The 26,069-nt window shown below is 34.1% G+C and overlaps 2 protein-coding genes across 2 annotated transcripts in view; both read left to right on the top strand.

Moving 5' to 3' along the window:
- The window catches only part of LOC132701463 (sodium/potassium-transporting ATPase subunit alpha-like), an 87,671-nt gene extending 74,164 nt beyond the window's left edge, over window positions 1–13,507 (top strand). The window contains exons 14-16 of the mRNA XM_060669399.1: window positions 4,503–4,691; window positions 10,694–10,808; window positions 10,861–13,507. Of these exons, the coding sequence (XP_060525382.1) occupies window positions 4,503–4,691; window positions 10,694–10,808; window positions 10,861–10,972 (416 nt within the window). The 3' untranslated portion in view covers window positions 10,973–13,507. The remainder of the gene's footprint in view (window positions 1–4,502; window positions 4,692–10,693; window positions 10,809–10,860) is intronic.
- An 8,541-nt stretch (window positions 13,508–22,048) lies between these two features.
- LOC132701436 (uncharacterized) lies at window positions 22,049–24,413 on the top strand. The gene is made up of 4 exons (XM_060669318.1): window positions 22,049–22,150; window positions 22,305–22,459; window positions 22,547–22,730; window positions 23,706–24,413. The coding sequence occupies exons 1-4, from the start codon at window positions 22,049–22,051 to the stop codon at window positions 24,411–24,413; spliced, it is 1,149 nt and encodes a 382-aa protein (XP_060525301.1).
- Window positions 24,414–26,069: the final 1,656 nt, after the last annotated feature.

The following is a 26,069-nucleotide window of genomic DNA, read 5'->3' as shown; positions in this document are numbered from 1 at the left end:
ACCTTTTATATTGTTCCATTTCCGCTTTGCTGTCCCTTCCTGACCATTTTTGTAAAATATTACGCTATACTTATATCTAGCAGTTTTTAAGTTTTTTCGGGAAAACTTAATTTGAATGATCTGTTTTTATTCAATTTTTTTACATGTATCATAATATTTTATTAATACCATTTAGGTACAAAAATGTCACAGATCAATTGAAAATGGAAATATCTGACAAAGATGGTCAGTAATGGAGGGAAAAAAATCAAAGTTGTAGCTTATTTCCATACAAGCGGTGACACTGCGGCGCTGAGGAGAGTCAACAAATTTTAACTCCTACTTCTCCTTTTCCCAAAACGTCTAATGTTTCATGGAACGTGCATATTACGAACTTATTGAAAGAAAAGAGAAAATGTTTATAGTATAAAAATTGCTTACAGTTTAGCAAACCTAAGTAATTATTTCATACAGAAGTTTCAAAATTCGATAAAATTGAAAATAATTTATTAGCATTAAAATTTAAATTTTTATACTGTAGATTGAGAGGTATAGGAGATCATAGCAAAACATATTTATTAATTTGACTTTTTTCTAATTGGTAAAGTCTCGCTAAAATTTCAAAACAAAGATATCATTAACATTCACATTCCTTGTAGAAATCTTTAAATGCAAAAATATATAAATAAAAAAAAAATACATAAATTATAGTAGTTTGCCACAGTATTTTCATACTGTAAACTACTACTAATAACAGTTTTATTTAACAAATTTTCGTTCATTATATATGATGTTTCAAATCCGGCGCTCACCATTGCGATTTCGAAAACCGCAGCAGTTGGCTAAAATTGAACGAAAGTTAAAAAATAATATTCCTTTGAAATTATCTTTATTGCTAACCAAAACTAATCAACAAACCACTTTATCTAAGGTGGAATGAGAAGAAAAGGCACTTTATCAAGGAGTTTAGTCTAAACCACATAAGCAGTTTGATGCTTTTTTTTAAATTGGGATATTCCAAAAAAAAACCGATTGTTTGTTTAATAAATTTTTTTGATATTTTCAAAAACAACATAGATTTTTAATATTTTCTATAAATATTGTTAATTTTGATAGGTAAAGGCAAATATTTAAATATTTTCGTAAATGTGTTTATTTATAATTTGGTTTAAATTTGATAACAGTTCTTGGATAAAATATGATGAAAAATTATTTCAGAATATCAATCGTTCTTCTAATATAATAAGAACAATTTTATTATGTATTAACATTTTTGATATTACCAGGAGAATAAACTAAAATAAATAAATTTACAACCGTAAATGTCTCTGGTATTTTTGATGTCTTACCATTTCTCAATGGGAAATGTCAAATTTGATACGTCGTGATTCACCAGCAAAAAATGCACATGCCGACATAAAAAAATTTTCTTTGCACAGGGCAAAAATTATTTTAGCTCCGTTTCTTAATACGAGAAATTTATAAATCGGTACTCAGGATTTCATAGGCGTAGTATTGTATCTATGAGGTTTGTCAAGTCAGTTGTTGGCAAAGGTCGTTTTTGAAAATGGCTAGTGTTTCTAAATTTGTTTTTGCTGCGGTTTTTAAAATTGAGAAAATTATTATTCTCAATCTGTTCCATAATCTTCGTCCACAAAACTCAACATACCTTGTTGCGAAAATAGTTGAAATGTCTTCGAATATGACTGGAGTTGAATAGTCAACAATATGTCTTTGGTCGCATTAAGTGACCACTAGGAAAAAAAAAATGTAAATATTAAAAAATTCACACAAGTAGGGAAATTGGATAAAATAATTTCTGAAATAGGATAGAAAGAAAATGTGGAAAAATTTCAAATAAACGAATTTACGTTACGAAAAAATTGAAAACAGAAAATCAGTTTTAATGAAGAATGTCGAATATCTATTATTTGGGTAAATAAAAGATATACCGTGGGTAAAACCGGGCAAGATGAAAATCTAAGTAGTGGATTATGAAAAATTTCGGTGTGATTAAAACAGAAGAAACAATGCAGGATGCTGATAACATGCGGGAAAACACTGTGACTAAAGTTCATCTGACTACCCGGAAAACGATGGTTAAAATATTTACTACGATTTTTACATTATTCCTACTTCCACATTAGTTTTTATTTGCCAAATCCTAGAAAAAATATTTGTCCACCTATATTATAATTATAATTATGCATAATTATTATGCTTGTGTAATTCTTGGGTCGAGGTTGTTCACTACTGTCAACATTTTTTAGATATTTATATTTTATTCAACGTTTCCATCACAATGTGGATCTTTATTAAGAATCTTTGTTTCGTTTTTAATGAAGACTGAACATATACATTTTGAAAATAATGTTACGTTTAGTATTATAATATATACAATAAATAATGAACACAATAAATGTAATGCAGTATAAAAATAATAGTAAATTACATAAGCATCAATTCGAAGTACAGGGTGGGCATGTACATTTCTCAGGAATTACTGATTTAAAAAAAAAGTTTATAAATTACATAATTACATTTTTGACTTGTCTTTGATATAACTCAGTTGGATCGTGTTTGATACACACAGTTTGATCGTGTGTGTTTGTATCAAACACGATCCAACTGAGTTATATCAAAGACAAGTCAAAGATGTAATTAATAACTCCACACTATTTAGTGACAAAGACAACTATATTTTAACAATTATGAATCCACAACCGCCTAAATTATATTCCTTAGTTAAATTACATAAACAAGATATGCCCATTAGACCAGTGGTGTCTTATGTAACAGCTCCAGCATATAAACTCTCTACAAAATTAGTAAATATTTTAAAGTTCCACACAGATTTTAAACCTAAATTTGCAATAAAAAATTCTTTTGAATTAATCAACAAAATTAAAGATATTAAAATCCCTTCTAACGCAAATCTATTGTCTTTTGATGTACAAAAATTATTTCCCAGTATTCCACCTATGGATGTGATAGATTTAGTAGATTTTACCCTAACTCGGAGACAGGTTAACCCATTGGTGAAACAAGATTTATTAGATTGCTTAACAGTATCTTTAGACCAAAATTATTTTGAATTTAATGGACAGATTTATAGCTCTAACGAAGGTTTGATTATGGGAAACCCACTTAGTCCTTTGTTAGCCGAGATTTTTATGGATAATTTGGAAAATATCATACTAGAACATCCTTTAAGTAAAACTTTTTTTTGGTGGTATAGATATGTGGACGATGTCTTTGCTTGCTTTGTTGGAACGGACAGACAATTGAATTCTTTTTTAAATTACATTAACTCAATACATAATCGTATAAAATTTACTATCGAGATTGAACAGGATAACTCTATTAATTTTTTAGACTTAGCACCTAAAATTATTAAAGAAAGGCTGGATGGTGTGTATGGCCAAAGTTCTGCTTCGTATTCTGTAGAAAAAGAATAAGCAAAACGTTTTCGAATGAGGCAGGAGTGGAGGTCATAACGGAAGATATTGTTGCGATTGTGGAAGAGGTGGTATTGAGTGATCGACGTTACTAAGCTTTCTGATACAAGTGTTCGTCAAATCCTGCACAATCATTTAGGTATGCATAAGGTTAGTGCAAAATGGGTTCCTAAAAACATTTCGGCTATTCAAAAACAACGCCATGTCGAGTGTGCGCGGTCTTATTTGGAACTCTGCGGGTCGGAACCGAAGTCTGTGATAGAAACTATTGTGACAGGAGATGAAACTATGGTTCTCTATTATGACCCTCTATCGAAAAAAGAATCAATGGAGTGCCGTCGTAAAAGTGAAGCACCTCCAAGAAAATTCAGAGTCTGCCAGTCAAAAAAAAAAGATGATGGCCACGATCTTGAAGGAATTCTTTTGATAGATTTTAAAGAAACTAATGGTAAATATTACGCAACATTATTACATAAATTGCGAGACTGCATACGTGTAAAACGTCGAGCAAAACTGCCCAGAGGCGTGCGTCTTTTGCACGATAATGCACCTGTCCATACTGCTGGTGTTGCACAAGCTGCCATTTTAGAGTGTGGGTTCCAACAGATAGATGATCCTCCTTATATATGGCCCCCAGCGACTATTATCTGTTTGGACATTTGAAAAAGGACTTACGTGGATGGCGGTTTAACGACGAAGTTGAGTTAAAAGAGGCTGTTTTAGGTTATTTTGCAGACAAACCAAAAGAATAATTTTTTAACGGGATTGAGTTGTTAATAAAGAGATGTAATAAATGTATTGAAGTTAAGGGCGATTATAATGAAAAATAATAAAAAATTGTTACTCTACTTTGTTTCTTTCATATTCAGGCCAAGAAATTTTGGCGCTGCCCTCGTAGGTCCTAAAAACTGGAATACGCAATTTATCTGAACTTGAGAATATAACCTTTTAGTTGTCCATCCTGTTTAATGATTCTGTCTCGCATTACGAAACAAGCTACAGCAACTTTTGCTCATAAATGAAAAATTGTTCAATTTAAAAATGTTTATGCCTGTTGAATTATAGGACTTCGTGAAGAATGGGATTCAGAGTCCATTAACGATTTAATGGATTCGTACGGACAGGAATGGACATATGAACATCGCAAAGATTTGGAATACACGTGTTACACTGCTTTCATGATATCTGTCGTAGTTACGCAATGGCTCGACTTAATCGTTTGCAAGACTAGAATTAATTCCATAGTTACTCAAGGTAAGGCAAAAAAATAAACCGATACAATTGTTCATATTTATCTACTGATTGTTATTGGATTGGATTTGGTGAGTCGCGTGTTGAAATTCGTTTAAAAGTTTCGCGATTTGAGCGGTACAAGACGTGATTTAAATATGCTTAGTTGTCGAACATTTCCATTCCAAAGATTCTAGTTTTATTTTGTTTAGGTAAATATGCTTGATTTAAGTAATTTAGAAAAGGAAAGTTACAATAAAAAGCAAGAGTATAACGCCCCGACGTATCTGGTTGCTGATGTCTGCACTTATCCGTACAAAAAATTAAAGATTTACAACAAAATTCTCACAAAGTTTAAACTAAAATTTCTTATTCGTTTAGTACCTATCTATATATAGAAAGAACAAAGCCCTAAACCTAGCTCTCTAACAAAACTAACAGCTAAAAATGCCAGTATATTTTTTTACATTTTTGAAAGTAACCAAGTTTTCAGTGTATTTGGAAAAGAATTTATTATCGTATTATGAAGGCATAGAATAGTTCAACCTCGGTGACAAGGAATAATGACTCTTTTAAATCTTAGATTTATGTTATTCTGTTCTAAAAGTAATTTATTCTGAAATTTATTTAGGGCATTTTGTTTTGATGATTTTGAAATAGAGACAACAGCGGCGGCAGCTTGTGACTGACCGGTTTTTTATTAAATTCACAGATGCCTCTCCAAAACCTAGATATTTAAGAATATATACATATATATAATACATATACACATCGGGAAGTGGGAGAGGGAATTACGCACTGTTCACGCAACCAATCAGCGCGTATAATGGGCTAAATGGGATTGGACCTCTGTCCTTGTTCAGTGCATTATTCCCTCTCTTAACAATTTCTAAGCTTTCGTAGGCATCTAATTTTCTACTATTATTTACATGTTTAACTAATTTTAAATTACTTATATCTACCTTATGATTTTTGTACCAAATTTTAAATGTACTAAGTGTTCCTTAACTCTGACATTAATTGATCTTTTGGTTTGCCCTACATATGACCATGCTTTTCAACATAAAATGGCAAGTTTAATTTTCTAGTCCATAGACTTGTCAGATTTCCTTTAAATCAAGAAAGGTTTGAGGCGGAAAGAAGGCTTATAAAAAAGGTGGCTAGAATCAATGGCTATGAAGATAGTTTTATCGATAAGTTAATTAGGAAATTTAGATTTAAAAACAAACTTCAAAAATCAACGACTTTTCAAGCTGATAAGGAAAATTTAAAAGTAGTCTCAATTCCTTTCTTTCCCCAATATACAAGTGAACTTGATAGAGTCTTCAAGGCCGCAGGTCTTCGAAGTGTCTATCAGTCCGGATCAAAATTAAAAAATCTCTTGGGTAATCCCAAGGATAAACTAGATACCCTTGAAAAGTCGGGAATTTATGAAATATGTGACAAGTCATATGTAGGGCAGACCAAAAGATCAATTAATGTTAGCTTTAAGGAACACTTAGCACATTTAATAATTGGTAGATTAGAAAAATCAAGTGTAGCCGAACATATGTTCAACAATAATCATAAGGTAGATATAAGTAATTTAAAATTAGTTAAACATGTAAATAATAGTAGAAAATTAGATGCCTACGAAAGCTTAGAAATTGTTAAGGACAGAGGTCCAATCCCATTTAGTTCATTATACGCGCTGATTGGTTGCGTGGAGAGTGCATAATTCCCTCTCCCACTTCCCGATGTGTATATATATATGGAGAGCATTTGTTCTGTTTAGTTTTAATCTTCTCCTGAAGATGCCAACTTGGTTGGCGAAACGCGCGTCGAGTACGTAAAATTGAGTTTCGGTTTGTGGTAAAACGCGTTATTGAGTGTTAATATAGTTTCCTTTCGTGGTCAACCGCTCTAGTTTTAATTTCAGTTAGAGATTGTGCAACTTGCAGTTGCGACATTATCGAAAACTGAAATTTGTCCTGTACATATGGAGAGTTCTTATAGTAGTCGGTCACTGGTTTTTGCAGAGTCGAAATTGCTGACGTTTCGCCAATCATCTTGTTGGCTTCTTCGAAGCTTGACTGAAACTGTTAATTTGTTAAGTTAATGGAATTTTTTTCACCGTGTTCTTTTAAAACACTTTGCTGTTTTTATTGTTTAATGAATGTTACATACATAATTAAAATGCCTAATTTTTGACATAAAAGAAATGTCTCAAAACGTCATAATAAATGACAGCAGGCTGCTATTTTAAGTTTTTTTTTTAATGGAGGTCTTTTCACGTTCTATTCGCATGCCAATTTTGAAAACATCCTCCAGTTTTTGCAAGACAGTCAAATGAATGCTCGCAAATATTTTATTACTTGTCTATTACTTAACCGTAGCTTAAATTAAAATAATAAATAACTTAATCATTTTATCAACTATTTTATTAAATGTGGAAGAGGTGGTATTGAGTGATCGACGTTTAAAGGTCAAGGAAATCTCAGAAATTACTAAGCTTTCTGATACAAGTGCTCGTCGAATTCTGCAAGATCATTTAGGTATGCATAAGTTTAGTGCAAGAAGGGTTCCTAAAAACCTTTCGGCTATTCAAAAACAACGCCGTGTCGAGTGTGCGCGGTTTTTGTCGGAACCGAAGCCTGTGATAGAAACTATTGTGACGGGAGATGAAACTATGGTTCTCTATTATGACCCTCTATCTAAAAAAGAATCAACGGAGTGGCGTCGTAAGGGTGATGCACCTTCAAGAAAATTCAGGTTGGGATTGTGAAGAAATTCTTTTGATAGATTTTAAAGAAAGTAATGGTACATTACATTACATTTGTCGCAACTGAAGATTTTTTTTATATGGTAATGAATATTTATAAGGAGTTTATAAGAAACCTTAACTTTCATAAGAGTCTTTATCATTTGAAAATCATTGATGTTACAACAAGACAAATGTACACACCACAGAAATTTAGCATCACTTAATATTTCGCTCCTGTGCAAAGAAACCAAAGGTACGTGGCAAGTTCGCTGCAGGTCCACCATCTCTAGAGTTATAAATCGGTACAGAGAAAACAGGAGAGTAAAAGGATGGGAAAGAGAAGGTCGCCACCGCATTGCATCTCATGCCAAAAGTTGCTTGGGTTAATTTGAACTTTTTCTTGTTTATATTTCCATGGCTTTCGCTGTGAGCACTACCAACTTTTTTATTACACATACAACGCTTTGCATATAAAATGGTTCTCTTGTCGTTTAATAATTTTGCAAAACTTGCATTTTTAAATGAAAAAAATCTTACATTGCTGCAATATTTCGTGCATTATCAATTTTCTCATCTTTTTCAAATTCAAATCCCCCCTTTTGTTATGCTATGTAGAGGGTTCTACAAATCACCGTTTCTGAATCTTTGGCTCAATAACACACCCTTAAAATCTCTGCAGCGAATTCTGCAATAATTTTGACTATATTCTTAATTACTTCTTTTTTTGTTTATGAATAAATTTTCATTGAGGCAAAGTCCAGCCATAAAAAGACTTTTAACTTCTACCATCAGTTTATGAGGAAGGAAAGCCTGCATTATAAAAATAAAAGACGTCGTCACATACTCAGTGAGGAAAAGCACTATTGCAATTTGAAGACAGTCCTCAAAATAACCACCTGGCGGCATCGTTGGATCTCAATATTTAAAGAACAACGCTGTAATCTTGCCTTCCGGTAATAAGCAGATTAGAGCACTGCAATATTTTTATTACACAAATTTCGAAGAAAATATTTTTGATGATATTATTTCGAAAGGTAAAGTCTGTTCATAGATATAAGAAAATGACTAACTGATACGAATTAAGGAAAGACCCGGGCAAGCTGTAAGAATGAAATATGGCCGAACAGGTTCGTATTTTGCTTAGGAAAGATACTAAACAATATTTATTTATTTATGTTTGTATTTAAGTTTAAATCTAAAATAAAATTACAAATTATTTTTATTACCTACTTAAATTACTTAAAATTATTCACATAATATATTAGTATCACTATCGCTATCATCGCCTGTTCTAAGTATTATTGTTCTATATTATTCTCAATATGGATATACGATTGTTCTGCTTTTTATATATGTTTAACAGAATTTGCCCAATTTTGTGGACTGATGTTAAAAACTTCTGTTTCTATACGTTTGAGGACATTGGAGTTAACACGGGAAAAAACATTGTTACGACGAATGGCAGATTTCAGTTCATTTTCAAACATGTTCAATAGGATTAAACATACAGTGGTAAGGTGGGGAGCCTTAAAACTGTATACCCTAGATTTTTGCATAATTATCACAGACGTATTCCTTTTGTAGGTTCAAGCTTTGTAGAACCTCAATTAATTGCTTTTTGGTATAATCTTCGTGAAAATAAATGTCGTTATTATACATGTAGTTTTGGATTGTTGCTTTTGTGTCACATGAGGAAGGGGTTTTAGTCGACTGTCTACTGTGATAACTTGCATTGTCCATTACAATGACGCTATTAGGAGGAATGTTTGGAACTAGTTTGTTTTTAAACCAACTTTCAAATAAATCAGCGGTGGTGTCTTCATGGTTATCCAGAGAAGAATCTTTAATATTTTTCGCAGACAGAGAAAGTCCATTTGGAATTCAACCATCTTTAGAGCCAGCATGCAAATTTGTTATTCTTTTACCTCTTTTTGATGGCGCGTTTATTTTACACTTATCAGTTGAGTCAACCCAATCCTTTTCCGGGGTATCATAAGTGTCGAACCAGGTTTCATCCAAGTAAATAATTGGCCTTTGTTGTTCTCTGTAAATCCTAATTTATTCTAGATATTCCATTCGCCATTTCCGAATTCTAAAAGATTCTATTAAAACTTGCCTTTTGTCAATTTTGTTAAATCTAAAACCCATGCGTTGAATACACTTCCATAAGGTAGTTCTGCCACATTTAACACCGGTTTCATCTTATTCAAGCCTGCTAATTAAGATATCTAATGTAGGTAAAAATGGTAAATTATACGCCGTATTATATCTTGATCACTTTCATCTACACTCGAGAAAATGTCGTTTCTTTTTTTCCTCGCTGAAATGGGATTTTCACAATTTTCCATACAGTTGATGTTGGAATTTTCGTCAATGTGGCCGTTTTTTCTAAAGATGCTTGCTTGCTGGCACCACGTTCAATCCGAGTCAAATAAACATTGTTTATAACTTCCTTAGTCTCAATAGAATAGTGTTTTCTACATTTGGGCGGGAGCATCTCCTGAGATACACTAGACTCGCACATATTTTGCATAATTCGCACACGATTCAACCCACGCTGTATTACACACGAAATAAGAATAATTACTAATAAACTTAAACTAAGTAGTATACCAAACCAAAGAATATTAAACACAGGTAGGTATAAAATTATTTTCTATTACGGACCACAATTTTACCTGAATTTAAATTCCGAAAGTTTAGGTAATAATCTTGTTGCATTGTATGTTAATGACCACAATTGGATAATCCCATTCAAAAGCAATTGGTCACTTTCTTATAACTATTAACATACCATACAGCATAGAATGCAAATCAGCTTCAGTTAAGCTCTAAAGAAGCTAACAGGATGATTGACGAAACGTCAGCAAGTTCGATTTATCAACTATCGTCGCAGGAGGAATCCAAAACATTTGTAACAGTAGTACGTGGAATAAGATTTTATTTTTTTGGCTATTACATGCAGTGCAAAGTTCAGTATAGTTGAGTTTATACGTACACGTTATTTGTTAGTCCAAGTTGAGTTAGTTGAGAATATTAGTTGTGCGTTGAGGTTAATCAGAGGTCACGTGAGGTATTTTGGGAAACAGTCACTACTACTTGTATCTTGAAAAAATCAGAGAAGCGGTTTATTTTATTATGGCTTTTTTGCCTTTTATGATGTTAACGTTTACATTCTACTGAGAGTATTTTTTAGGTTTAATATGACATCTCTCACCTTTTCATGTGAATTTTATTATTAAAAACACATGTTATTTTGGTGCTACTGATTTTCCTTTTATAGGCATGGGCAACATGATTCTCAACATCAGTTTGGTTGTGGAAACTGTGGTAGCGTGCATGCTGTCCTATCTTCCCAAAATGAACTATTTGAAGTTTTATCCGGTGTTATTCAGATGGTAAATAAATTTCGACCCCTTGTCCTAAAAACTTACCAATAATTATTTTCAGGTGGTGTTACTCGATTCCATTTGCATTATTCATATTTATTTTCGACGAGTTTAGAAAATGGAGGATACGGAACAATCCCGACGGATGGTATAGAAAAGAGACGTATTATTAGACTAGTTTTAATAGGTTATTCGTAGACTGATTCGTTACCGTATTATGTTTATTAAATTGTATTAGGCTATGTTTCAAGACGTGAGTAACATATTCGAGCGATGACCACTTTGTTTTTGGTCATTTTAACAAACTAATAATTGTTCCTTGTCTTTGTCCTAGATTTAGTTTGCATTAAACTATAGGCTTTCTTAAATAGTTTTAAAATTATTTGTGTGTAATTTTATTTAATTCACTTAAGGTTTTTGAAGATTACGCTAGCATGAATTTTAATATTGAATTACGTGAATAAACTTCAAAAGTTATCGACAATGGGTCTGTTTCGCCTTTTTTTTTTAATTTTGACAATCGAAACTAGAACATGCCGATATATAAAATTTCATTTTTTTTTGGTGAATCCTTAAAGCCCTTAAATGGAATTGCATCGCCAAGCCCTCGCGGTGTTTCGGGGTATGAGTGTAATAATTTAAAGTGAGTGGGAAGAAAGTGTTGAGTGGTTTAAAATTGCCTCAATACTTCAAGCAATGTTCATCATCATCAGTCTTCTTCTCTTGTCTACTGTCGACCACAGGCTTGCCCAGTATGTTCCAATCTCTCCTTTTCTGTGTCGTCTGCATCCAATCTGTTCTTATTTCTTTAAGATCATAGGGGGTCTCGTTCTAGTATTTTCTTTGTCCCTCTGCCGCCCTGTAGCTTCGCAATATATCTCTCCCATCTCCACTTCGCATTTCTGATATATTCCATTATATTTTCCACTGTTGTTCTATGACGAATTTCTTCGTTGAGCATTGATCTTGCCATACATTTGTGTAACAGAATCCCAATAAAACTAACAGAGATGTGTAAAACTTTAAAGAATGGTAGACCCCGGGACGAGGAAATATCCCTAGAGAATATATGACACGCAAGCTGACTGAGTAGAAGTAAACATCCACAAGGCTGAGTATAGCTCCACTGGAGGGTAATAACAAGACCTACTAACAACGGGACAAGTCATTAAGCATTGCAGAGTGTACAAATATTTGGAAATGAAAATCTCCCAAGACGGAACACTGAACGAAGCGATATCTGAGAAAAACGTTCAGTATATTATTGGACAAAAACATGCATGACAATATCAAAAAAGGAATCTCTAGGGCTTGTAGTTTTCGAGGTTAGTGTTGCTCTCTTTTTCAAACGGTTCAATCATAATTGCGTTATTCCAATTTGTGAGGATATTTATGAATTTTATGTTTTTGATGGCGTGTTTGATTTCTTCTGGTATATCTTCCGATTCTACATTTTGCGCTTTTCCGATTTGTCCCTCTTCTACATTAACCAGTTTCTTACATATTGTTTTTCCAAAATGTATTTTAATTACTTGCATGTTGCTATTTGCTTCGATTGTTTCTATGATTTTCACTTCTTTGTATTTTCTTACATTTTTCTTTATGGCTTTGTTTAACTGTTTTATTTCTTGCTGGTTTGTGTTCTCTATTCCTATGAGTGTTCTTCTTGTTCCCATTTTGATCTTTGTTTTATTACTAATTTTTTACCTTTTTTCAATTTTTGGGCGCAACTAATTTTGGTATCTTTTATTGCATGTGTCTTCTGGTTCATTCAGATCGGAATTCGAGTGGGTTTCGTAGAGGAGCCCATGCATTATTTTGCTCCTTTTAAATCATTTTGGGTCTTTCGATTTGCTTGTTAATTTCTATAGTAGCTCTTAATCTGCTTAATAGACTTTAGCTTTAAAATCGCTACACATAATGTTAAAGTATGATGGGTTATTTTTAGGGGCCGTCGTTTTATCTTCGCCGTTACTGTCTGAAGTTGGTGATCTACGTCTTTATATAGGGGTGTCTTCCTCTTAAATGCGGCACACTGTATATTATAATATAGTTAGCTGTCTGCCATACTCCTAACATAACCTATTAATTATCCGTGCAATTTGATTCGTTGTATTTAAATTAAAAATAATAACTTCTGGTAAATTTGAGGAATCTTCAATACTGTTTCAAGTGAATATATTACAAAAACACTTAAACAACAATATTACTATAAAAATCAAATACACCACACCCAGTGGAGGGCATGACGTCAGGAACCCGTCGACGCTAACTAAATAACTTCAAAACGGAGGAAGCTAAAACGTCGAAAATTTTATAGCCTGCTTTAATGACAAAATGGTATCGAATTAAGTCAAAAAAAAAGAGTGCAAATTCAAATGTTGCAAACAAGCCCGTTGTTCAAATCTACAAAACTGTGCATTATCAAATCATTTATTCGCTAGTTCCATTCGCCTTAAAATATTGTCGAATCTATTTTTCCCATGTAATTTTTTGCCATGGAGTAAATTGATGGACTTCACAGTCATATTGGGATCTAAGAAGTGGGTATTTTAATTTTAAAATAAAATTTGTATAATAACTTTACTAATTGTGTTGCTAAATAAAAAAAAATCAATTCATATTCTGATGTGTATTAATTGTGTTTTAATCGTAATAAAAAATATCATGTCGGATTATCCATTATATGTAATATGATTTCCAATGAAAAAGAATAAAAATTGTATTACACTCAAACATAATATTTTTATTCCTTAATCACTTCCCCTGATTTTGATAATTTATCCTTGAATCCCAGGTATACAAATTTTTGCAATACGACATTTGATCAGTGTGGCAGAACATTCACCTAATTTTTTAATGTTAAAACTTTCTTTCCGTTTAATTTTTTTGAATTGAATTAAATTTGAAATTGTAACATATAGAATGGAAATTTCCTAGTAACTACAACGGGCATGAATTGTATTTGAAACTTAGAAATAATTTAAATGCAAAATTTGCCATCTCTAAAAGATAAGATATACGCGGGGTCACTGAAATTGGAGGACATTTGTTTATTTCCATATTATTTTCGAAATTGACAAATCGTTTTTTTGCTGCGCTTTACATTGACTTCATTATGAGTTATTCAATAGAAAAAATGTTCTTTTAGTTGATCATTTTCGTCCTGTTTGTCTAGATTATTTCTGGCCGCATTGTCTAGTCATTCATATATCGAAGATGTTAAGTGATTATTGGATACTTGGTAAATCTGGTTTTGACATTATATTTCTTAAGAACCTCTGATAGGTAGTCAGTAATGTGTTGCATATAAGAAATGTGGGGTTGCTTGCGGGTTTTGGGAAATTGTGGTGAAATATATATTGAAATGAACCGCTCAATATCTGTCTCTCTAGACATTACAAAGTACACTTCACCACAACCCCCAAAGAAAATGAGTCGGGAATCAACCCCGTAATTGCCACCGTGGTTCTTCTTTACATTCAAAACTTCTCTGGCTATATATCAAAAGTCCTCAAGAAATAAAATCCATCAAATTCCGTTTGAGATACAGTGAGATCTAAATATATGCGGCAAAAATATCAACTGGGTTGAAAGAACATGAAAAAGCCTACTACAAATAAACTTATCGGCAGTTTCCGAAACCAGACCTCAAATCGTATGCGACCAAACTAAACTAAACAACCAAATAATCTTAAACGCGACTCAAGTCTTTTACTAATATGGAAACTAGTCATCCGAGACAATGTTCACTCCCGTCCTTTAGCTCCACCCCCCACCCCTCCTCAAACAGTATAAAAGTAGGTACAGGCTACTTTGCGATCCAGTTTTCTAAGCATTGAAGGAGCTCACAGAATGATTCGCGAAACGTCAGCAAGTTCTATTAATCAACAACCAACGCAGGATTTGTAAATGTTATGACGCCTTGCTACCTGTGACTGGTGGTATCCATAGCATGTTTACCTCAACTGATGGATTACTGAAGGCCTCGTTGCTCCCTTAGATAAAAATTGGTTCCTTCAATTTCCACTTGCACCAGTGTTGAAATATTCTGGCTTTTGATTAGAAGATTCGGTGTTGCCTTTCAGATGCGTGCTGTTGTAATCTGAACTTTGTTTATTTTACCTCGTTCTACAGTACTCCTATGTTCCTTATTGCTAGTTTCCATAGATCAACAGGTGATAACCATCTGATGATGATTTTGATTATGATTAATCTTGGTTAAGGCATTCGCAGCTAATTGATGAACTAGAAATAGTGAGAAGTTGTTACACTTCAATTGTCTTTATTTTATACATTTATGCAGACTAAATTTAATCCTAAGGCTGCGAGGCTTACATACTCGATTAACGCGTTCAACAGTGACGGAGTCGGATGCACTTTGGATTGCTAAAGATGTTTCCACTTTTTTTAATGAATGCAGCTTCCTTAAACTTGAGTTTTATCCAATGCAGTTCGCTGTGGACATTCGGACGTCGGACTATTTGATGTGGTGTTGTTTGGTGCATGCATATTCCGCGATTCCTCAACCCTTCTTCAACTCTAACTTTTAAAGATTTTTTTGTTTCTACAATATATGTCTCCCCACATTCACAGGGTATTTGGAAGACACAGGAGTAGATGTTTTCGGCTTTGTTCTGGTAAGTATGCTCCTTGATGTCGTCTTGGTTTCTGAATACTGTGGTAACTTTGTATGGTGTTGCAATTTGACTAATCTTCTTGAGATTCCTTTCCTGTATGGAATCGCCAAGAGGGAGAATATCTACCTCACATTGTTCTGCTGTTGGGTCTCCTTTAAAAATTTGATCATGTTTTGTCAAGACATTTTTGAGTGTAGCCATTATGAAGCAGATCCTTTTTAATTCTACATTGAGTGATTCTTCGGTACTTGGGATTGCTTCTTTGCAGAGTGTTTGGGTGGTTCCTAGATTGGTTAGTTTGGTTGCCTTAGAATGGTTATATTAGAAATTTAAATGCTGTCCGGTATGTGTGGGTTTCCTATATACAGAGGTGCTAATAGAGCCATTATTTATAGTTACTAGGATATTTAGGAATGATAGATAGCCGTTCTTATCTCTTTCTCATCGGTAAATGTAATTGACTGCAATTTAGTGGTGGCAAAGAATTAAGATGGTCGAGAAAGGAATCTAGATGTCTATAGGTCCCATTTCAGATATTCAAGGTATAGTCAACATATCGAAGCTAGAGTTTAAGTTTAACAATTGCTTATCATTGACTTGAAAGTAAGAGTAGAGTAGCGAACTTTTGCCTATTCCTCAATCTCGACAATCTCTTTGTATTTCTAATAAATAATCGTCTACCACCTTCAAGCAATAGTTGATGAACTGTTGTCCACGTTCGGATCTAACAGCCGTCGTCGGTTGGGATTGCTTTCTAGCGTTTCACAGCAGCAGAGTGTATAAGCAGGTACATAGTAGAATGCGAGTCGGTTTCAGGTAACAATTTTAAATTCAACAAGAATTTATACCGGTGTTATCTTAAACCTCGAAAATTTAAAAAAGGAAGTAAAATTTAAATATAAGGTAAATTACAAACTCACCTTATTTTTTGTCCTAGGATTGATATCTGAATAAAAATATAGTGTGCAGCACCTATTTGGGTCACCCTGTATAAGCTGAGTAGTATCTGTCAACCTGATTGAGTAGCGCATCATCTCCTTAGTCTGTACTTAAATTTTGGTTGCGGCACCTGGATCAGTAGTGTATCAACAAAATTTTATATGGGGCAATCAAAATACATGTTATGCTAACTGCAAAACTCGAATAGGAATTTCTTTAGAAAGTGACCTTTACTTTAACCAAGGATTACAAAAATGCCGAAGTACACAGGGTGTTCTTCTTAAAATAACAAAGTTGATGTCAGGGGAACACTTTTGAGACACCCTGTATCAATTAAATTATAATATTTCAAATCTTCAGGAGAATCCAAGCAACTTTTGTGCGAAACTTTTTTTTGTATCTCCTATGGATTTCCAGATCGTATTTCCAGTACGTACATGATTTTTTTGCCTACATTCCTCGTGTCGAATTACGTCACCACGTAGTGTTGCGTCGCCCGCGACGTATTACGCAAACTAACCAAAACTAACCAAATCTCACAATAATGTGGAAAACAAATTTTCTTCTTTTATCAATTTAAGTCATCAACCAGAGGTTAAACTTTTTTTTATATCTATTTTTGAGGGTTTGTACACATGCCGCTGTCAAATGTATATCCCGAGGACCTGCTTTTGCATTTAGTTCTATGATTCATGTTTCACTAAAGGGAAAACAAATTACATTGCAAATGTAGTTCAAAATAGTCGTGATATATATGTTAGCGATATGTTTTCTATGGCCACCAAGAGTCACGTATGCTGAGTCAGGACGGATGAGCGGCATGCTGTTCCGGCTACGCAAAAACGAACGGCAGTACGACATGGACTGAAGAGCCGAAAGGCAATGTTGTAATAGGTGGTCCAATAGAACAGTGCTTTGGTTTTTGGGAGAGTTTTATTCAGGGTTGAAACCCTTACGCCATCTCTTAAGTTAACATCAGGAGTGGGATAGTTCCGTGTCCAGTGTTGCAAAAGCAATACGAATTAGTATGAAAATGGCGGCAGACAATTTCACAAACGGTGCCGCGCTGAATCTTACAACAGATTCGAACGGAGATAATGTGGCACCTAGTGTCGAGTCCATTCCTGAACTTTCGAAAGGGACAGTGCAGTGGCAAGAAGCTTTAATTAATTTAATCGCTGCCCAACAACAACAAATTGCTGAGTTGGCGAAACAAACAAAGATGGCGATGATGTCATCGTCACATTCACAGGAAATGCCAACGTCCAACCTTCCCGTAGCAGTAGGACCAAATACGCAGGCGTCAACATCGACATTCAAATTAACCAGCTACGATCCGGATAACAGCGCTTATGCAATCCGTGAGTGGTTATAATACGCTAAGATATTAAAAGACGAATTAAACGTCAGCGATAATTTAATGATCGCTAGGGCAGGCGAGGCTTTGAAAAATCGAGGTTATCAATACTGTTGCGAATGGCGGCCGATCCGCCGAACTTGGGAAAATTTTTGTGCTGATCTCATCACTGCGTTTCCTGATAAAGAAACACCTGGGGCTCGCGCATTTAAAGCTGCCACCATGCGAAGTCGTGATTTTGATTCTTTATGTGATTATGGCAATCAGAAACTTCGTAGTATATACAGGTTTTATGAAAAATTGCCCTGGGACAAGGTTTTAAGTATGGTTGAATATAGGTTAGATCACGCAGAAGTACGTACCTCGCTCCATTTACAACTACCGCAATCCGATCGTGAGGTTTTGACATTACTAAGCGAATATGATGCAAGACGAAATGTCAAACGTGTTTTGGAAATCGATGATCTGCCTAGAAGAAAATTCCGTTTCGGAGAAAAACGGGATGTGAGGCATGAGAAATCCAAGAGGTTTTTAAAAGGATCATGTTTTAAATGTGGCCGCCAAGGACACCATCGAGATACTTGTCACAATAAACACGAGGCATCAAACGTGGTTCGAGAAGAGGCTCCAGGTACATCCAAAGTCCCAACTTGCAACAATTGTAAGAAAATTGGCCACGGTGAAAGTGATTGTTGGTATAAGAATGGGATACCCAAAAAGACATTTTTATTAAAAAAAAAGTGAGGTTAATAATTGCAAACCCATTATTAAGTAGAAGAATAATGGCAATCCCATTATTGAAAAAAAAAAAGGTTAATAATGGCAATCCCATTATTAAGTAGAACAATAATGACAAAACCATTATTTAAAAAAAAAGAGGTTAATAACGGCAATCCCATTATTAAGTAGAAGAATAATGGCAATCCCATTATTGAAAAAAAAGGTTAATAATGGCAATCCTATTATTAAGTAGAAGAATAATGGCAATCCCATTATTGAAAAAAAAAAGAGGTTAATAATGGCGATCCCATTATTAAGTAGAAGAATAATGGCAATCCCATTATTGAAAAAAAAAGAGGTTAATAATGGCACTCCCATTATTAAGTAGAAGAATAATGGCAATCCCATTATTGAAAAAAAAAAGAGGTTAATAATGGCAATCCCATGATTAAAAAAAGGAGTGAGATTAATAATGGCAATCCCATTATTAAGTAGAGGAATAATGGCAATCCCATTATTGCAAAAAAAAAAATCATGTTACAATAGCAACCCCGTTGTCTGATTGTAATGAGTTAAACTTTAAATAGTAACATTTGCAAAAATTCTGTTGTTGGTTTTTAAAATTTTAGAAATAGCGCGACGACGTTTTCAGAGCAGGATGGCCGTGTTAACGATATGTTTTCTATGGCCGCCAAGAGTCACGTAATCTGAGTCAGGACGGACGAGCGGCATGCTGTTCCGGCTACGCAAAAACGAACGGCAGTACGACATAGACCGAAGAGCCGAAAGGCAATGATATAATAGGTGGTCCAATAGAATAGTGCTTTGGTTTTTGGGAGAGTTTTATTCAGGGTTGAAACCCATTCGCCATCTCTCAAGTTAACATATATTACACACCATCGTTTTTATTAAAGTTATCTTCGTTATAGGGGACGTCGTAGCTATGGGGTGGAAACATTGTCACATCATAATACTGAAATATCTCTGTTAGAACAATCGCTTCAAAGGTTGTTTTTAAGTCATTTAGAACAGAGTTCGAAGCGCTTTTCCAAGCTTCTGATATTGAAGTAAATGATTTAAAATTTTTCGTGTAGGTGCTGTGGATAAATCATTGAATGCTTTAAATGCATTTACCGTGTTGTTTTTAAAACATTTTAAAACCGATAATATCATCTCCATAGGAATTTTTCTCCAATCAAAAGCAGACTAATGACTATTTTGTAAACGTTGCCTCTAGGATAGTTGATCGGCTACCTTTGTCTGACAATCACGCTTTTGAGGATTTTCTCCATAAACGTCTACTCATTACATTTAGTTTTAGTCCTGTATCGCAGATCGAGGTTAGGAATGTTTTTGATAGATTGAAAAAGAAAAACACTAAAGACTGTTATGATTATCTATTAAGAATTTAATTATTTCACCGTTATTTCAGTAAAATACTTAGGGTTTCATTTTGATCCACGCTTAACGGGGAAAGATCATGTAGACAAATTCTGTAATAGGATTAACGGCGATATATTTTTAATTAGATCACTGAAGGACCTTGTGCCTCGGTCTGTGTTAATGTTGGCTCTTTTTGTCTCTAAGTTTTCTTAGGGTTCACTTATATGCTTTACAGAGGAGATTGGTGACAGTACTGTCGGGAATAAGATATGCCGATGACGTGAGACCATGTTTTATTGGCCTCCATATTCTGACGTTGCCAAGTCATTATATTTTATTGTGTCTTATTTACGTGAAGAATAATGGTAATCTCTATACGACAAATACTAAAATCCACGAACATAACACCCGTGGTACAACTGATATAAGATTGCCTTTTACAAGATTGACTCATACCAGGAACTTTCATAACTATTACGGTCCTGTCCTATATAATAAATTATCCAACAAATTAAAGGATTTAAGTTTGAATGCGTTTATAGCCAACTTAAAAAAAATTCTACTTAAAAGGCCTTTCTACAATATACAAGAATATCTGGAGTTTGATTTTGGAAATATGAATTTTGGGTAGGTAAGGTAGTGTTTGTGGTTGGGATTGGCATAGTGTTATTTAAATTTTGTATACTTCGTTTTTATTAATTGGTTTTGTACATTTTTGTGTTTATACTTTTGATTAGTTGTATTTGCTTATTTATTAGAATTATAATATGTGATGCATAGGCTGTGATATCTTTTGATATCTTATACTTTATACTCGACGTGTGAAAACAATTGTTTTATTGTAAATATCACGAAATAAATTTAACATTTCCCTTTGACTTTGACTTCGACTAAATCCTTGTCTAGTTCATCTAGTCCAATTTTCTTTGTGATTTAATTTTTGTTCGTCACAAAGGAATGTTCGCTTTCTTCTCTGTTACTTGAGGGTGTTGCAGATGCGCTATTTATCTGTACCAATTTTTGGTAATCAATATTTGTTTCAAAATTCATAACCCCCACCGTGTATATTACATTATCTGCGTACAGTGCATCATGTTGTTGATGTTATCTGATCTCATTTTGCTTAAATGTCTTCTGTCTTCCACTAATTTGACACAAATTTTGTTTTTAATGGTAATTTCTAGATTGCTGTCTGTCCAAGGTATTATATTGTTTATCCTATTTGCTCTTTCCAATAATTTCATTGCGTAAATCGTATTTTCCTTCTCGAAGTTCTTTATTTTTTCGACTAAAAATTCAACTTTCAGCCGTATGCTTATTTTACTGGCTTCAATTGCTGATCTAAGTTCAGTCTGGCTTTCTACCATTTCTTCCAATGCGGTAGCCAGTGTAGGATTATTCTCCTTCAATATCGTTTATAGCCCCTTTTCGAAAATAATTAAATATAATTAATAAATAATTTTTCGAAACTAAGCAACATTTCAAAAATTATACTTCATTTTGTCCTAAATTCTTCACCTTTCTTCTGTCAGAGAAGTTAGGCAACAACCTCCTACTAATTCGACAATATCCTCAGGCGGTAGTCAACGCCCACCAACTAACCCTTTCAAGCCCCAGAGCAATTTAAAATTAAAAAATAAATACACCACCTTAATTAATTATATTTAACGTTACAACGAAGGTCAACATTTCCGCACTGCGGCAGTACAGGATCAGCAGGGTCATAGATCGCTTTTTACATGGCGTTAAATGTAATTACACTCTGCAAAAGGTCTGTCACTTTATTATAAATAAGTCTTGGAAATTTATTCGACGGCGTTTACCAAGCGTCAAGTTTTGCTTCAATTATTATGTACGTTGTAGGAAAACGAGAAGGAATGCGAATTAAATAATATTGAATATTCCAAACTCGGTCAAAAAATTCAGGACAGATCGGTTAAAAGGCAGAATATTGAGATGGCTGATATTGTTCTTGTTATATTGAACATTTTCAACTCTATTAATGAGCAAAACAACAAACTGAACAACATTTTTGGAGGAATTAAAGATAATTAAATCTGTTGATTATAGTGGTGAGATTGATGTTCTCCGAAACGAAATTAAATGCCTTAAAGATGATATGATGATATGAAATTCAGCTCTTGAAGTCAGAGAATGATACCCAGCTGTTTGTTGAGTGTACAGAAATTTCATCTGATATTTATTGTGAGATGCAGGATCGTTCCATCAGATCTAAAAATGTAATCTTGTACAATGTACCAGAGAGTTCAGCCGATGACTCGAAACTCCGTGTTATGCAAGATAAGGAACATGTATCTAAAGTTCTTTCCGGACGAATTTAAGGCTTTTTGACTAGACAAACGTAACAACGAGGGGCCCAGGCCGTTGAAGGTTGTTTTATTTAATGCATCGCTTGTGTCTGTTTTCCTTGCAAACCGTAATTTCCTTACTGATAGTATTATAAAGGTTAGAGCGGGCTTAACGCCACTACAGAGGGATCAGATAAGGAAAGCACATGAAGAGCTTGACGTACGTTCTGTTGGTGAGCCAGGTTTACATGTACAGTATGCTAAAGGGGAAGAATACTTCAAGCCCAAAAAACTACAGGCTGTCAAGAAATAGCAAGAATTCAAAAAACTGAAGATTTACTATCATAATGCGGGCGGTGTGCGTATTAGATTGAATGAGTTGGCGCGGACTGTAAGTAGCTGTATATATGATGTTATTATACTGGTGGAGTCGTGGCTTAACGAGGACTACTTGGATTCAGAACTAGGTTTTAGTGACATTATTATCTTCAGGCAAGATCGTAGTCAGGGAAATACTGGTTGCAGGACAGGGGGTGGGACCCTTATTGCAGTTCGTAGACAGTTAAAGGCACACGTGTTTCATGTAAGTTCTCCTGTTTTGGAACACATTTTTGTGCATCTTTTGTTCGGAGTGAAAAAATTTATTCTTGGTGCGATTTATATTCCTCCCTCATCACCTACTCTAGTGTATGAGGAGTTTACTTTCTCTACTTCAGACCTCTTAGCTGGATACGCAGATTGTGATGTGTTGATTTGTGAGAATAGTTTGCGTGTAATGAGTGTGGCAGTTTGGCACATTTGCCGTGTGCTTGTTGTAATTGCCATAATTTAGGTCAAGCTAACTGCATCCCTAATAAGGCTTATGAGATTATGTTGCCTAATAATTGTAATGTTGTTTTAAACGATGATGTGTTTTATTATGATTTTAGAAATTGTAACTTTGCTATTGTAAATTGCTATCTGTCTGGTATACCATGGGAGGGTGCACTTGACCCGCGGGATGTCGATTATTTCTATAGTGTTTTGTATGGTGCGATTGAGATGTTTTTTCCTGTTAAGCGATTTAAGTCTTCAAATTTCCCTGGATGGATTAGTCGTGAACTCCAAAACTTAATGTCACGTATGACCTAAAATCTTTTTGGAAACATGTAAATAGTTTGCGAAGGTCAAGTGCATATCCCGGTAGTATTTCGGTGAGGAGTTTGCCGACTGTGGTCAGGATATTGTTGGCTTGTTTGCAAAGCACTTCGCTCCTACTTATGAAAAGTGTGAGGGTGTGATTCCTAATCACCGTTTTGACTATAGTTTAGACTTTAACCCCATGAATGTTTCACTTACTGATGTGTTTCAGAGTATTATGAAGTTACGGACTGGATTTTCGCATGGCCCGGACCGGATTCCATCAGCCTTGAATAAGTGTGTGTACTTTGAGTAGGCCACTGCAGCATATTTTTAACATGTCCCTTGTCTTCAGGTATTTTTTCTGACTTTTGGAAGGTTAGCTATTTGCTATATTGCTAGATAGGTTATTTTGTGAGAGACTTTCGTGGCATTGCAGGGGAATTCTGGCCGATCAACAGCATGGATTTGTACAGAGTCGATCTACCGTAACAAATTTACTTACCTACCAACAATTTTATTGAACGCCTTTGACGAGTTTGGTCAGGTGGATTGTGTCTGCACGGATTTCTCGAAGACTTTTCACCGGGTGGGTCATGTGCATCTTGTCTCTAAGCTTAGAGCTATGGGCCTGGGGGATGGGCTAGTGCAATGGATTCAGTGTCTTCTATCTGGTCGTACTCAGTTTTTTAGTATTAATAATTATGTCTCAGGTAAAATTAATATTTGTTCAAGAGTCTCCCAAGGTTCCCATATGGAATCCATCCTTTTTAACTTGTTTATAAATGATATTGTTAGTGTAGTTTCGGAATCGCAGTGTCTTTTGTTTGCGGATGATTTGAAGATATTCAGGAGGGTTGGATCGAGCGAGGATGCTCTGCTACGTCAGAGGGACGTGGACAGTGTTTGCATGTGGTCTAAGATTAATAGCCTCACTTACAATGTAAAGAAATGCTGTAGTATTAGATTTAGTCGTTCGTTGAGTATGGTTCACAGAAAATATAGCATTGATAGAGTCAAGATCGAGGCCGCCGCTAGTATTAAAGATTTAGGTGTTTGCTTCGATTCTAAAACTAAATTTTGTGACATATTTTGCGGAAGTGCTAAACAGGTCTATGCGAGTCCTTGGGTTTGTTGTACGCAATAGAAAGTATTTTTAAGATCTTTGTCTTAATATGCATATCAATATCTATAATGGGTATCAGATCAACCACAGTATTATAGCTAAGGCCTTCAATATTGATACTGTTCAAACCAGAAGATCTCAGAGCGATTTAGTTTTTCTCTTTAAGATTCTGAATTGTTGGTATTATTGTCTAGCTCTTTTACATAGCATACAATTTAACGCATATTACAGAAGCTGGGATAACTCAAGGTTCCGCATACCTTACCATCGCGCAAATTATGGAGTTTATTCACCCCTTACTAGAATGCTGAAAGCGTGCAACTGTTTCATCCTTTTGTCGATAACCTCCGCTCATTTCGTTCTGATGTGTTCCGTTTGAGTGCTGCCACTTTATTGTTATTGTTATTTATTGTTATTGTTACATTTTGTTCTGGTTTCTAGTAGTCATACTGCTGTCTTCCTCTCTTTACCTTTAATGGGTGTAAAATTTTTGTAAATTGGTTACACTATAAATAAATAAATAAAATAAATATTTTCGACATAATTTACACAGACAATAACTATATCTACCTCTCTAACTATAACATCGGCGTTGCTTTTGTTGGTAGATGGTGAAAACATTAGTTCTAAATGCTTAAAATCTTGGAATGGAAACTTTTTGTTTCAAAGGGCCCTAAAGGAAGAAAATAAGGAGGGTAGGGTCAGGTGATACAACAGGCCAAAAAAATGTGTTGACGTGAGACTTTATTATTAGACTTATAAGAAAAAATATTGAAACGCTTACCATAGCCTCTTACTTTAGTTTGGCTACAGGAGATAGTAATGCTTCAAACTGTATATTGTCATAGACGACGAATTATCAGCGCTTATATATATATATATATATATATATATATATATATATATATATATATATATATATATATATATATATATATATATATATATATATATATATATATATATATATATATATATATATATATATATATATATATATATATATATATATATATATATATATATATATATATATATATATATATATATATATATATATATATATATATATATATATATATATATATATGATGACACTATATTCCGGGATATCATCCGTTCGCTCGTTGAACTCCGACTGGAATCCTGCATCCGACTGGAATCCTGCAAATCTTGCATCCGACTGGAATCCTGAGTGTTCGAAGTGTTTTCGGAGCGCGAGCATTGAAGATGCCAAGTGAGATTTTGGCGAAACGTCTGCAGGATTCCAGTCGGATGCAAGATTTGCAGGATTCCAGTCGGATGCAGGATTCCAGTCGGAGTTCAACGAGCGAACGGATGATATCCCGGAATATAGTGTCATCACATTTTTCCATCCGTGAATCAATACGCGAGAATATATATATATATATATATATATATATATATATATATATATATATATATATATATATATATATATATATATATATATATATATATATATATATATATATATATATATATTAAGCATATTCTTAATACTTCCAATATTTTTAGCATTGTTCCTAAGTTTCGGAACAGTTTAATCGGTGATTATTCTCTATGGGTTTTATAATTTTATCTAGCAAACACGTCACTTTCTAATAACGCTTTGACAGCTACTGTCAAACATTTATTGCATCCATTAGTTTATCA

This window comes from Cylas formicarius, unplaced genomic scaffold (genome assembly GCF_029955315.1).
Source record: "Cylas formicarius isolate icCylForm1 unplaced genomic scaffold, icCylForm1.1 PGA_scaffold_4__25_contigs__length_36172078, whole genome shotgun sequence".
In the NCBI taxonomy this organism is placed as follows: domain Eukaryota; kingdom Metazoa; phylum Arthropoda; class Insecta; order Coleoptera; family Brentidae; genus Cylas; species Cylas formicarius.
This window is presented reverse-complemented; position numbering and strand designations above follow the sequence as displayed.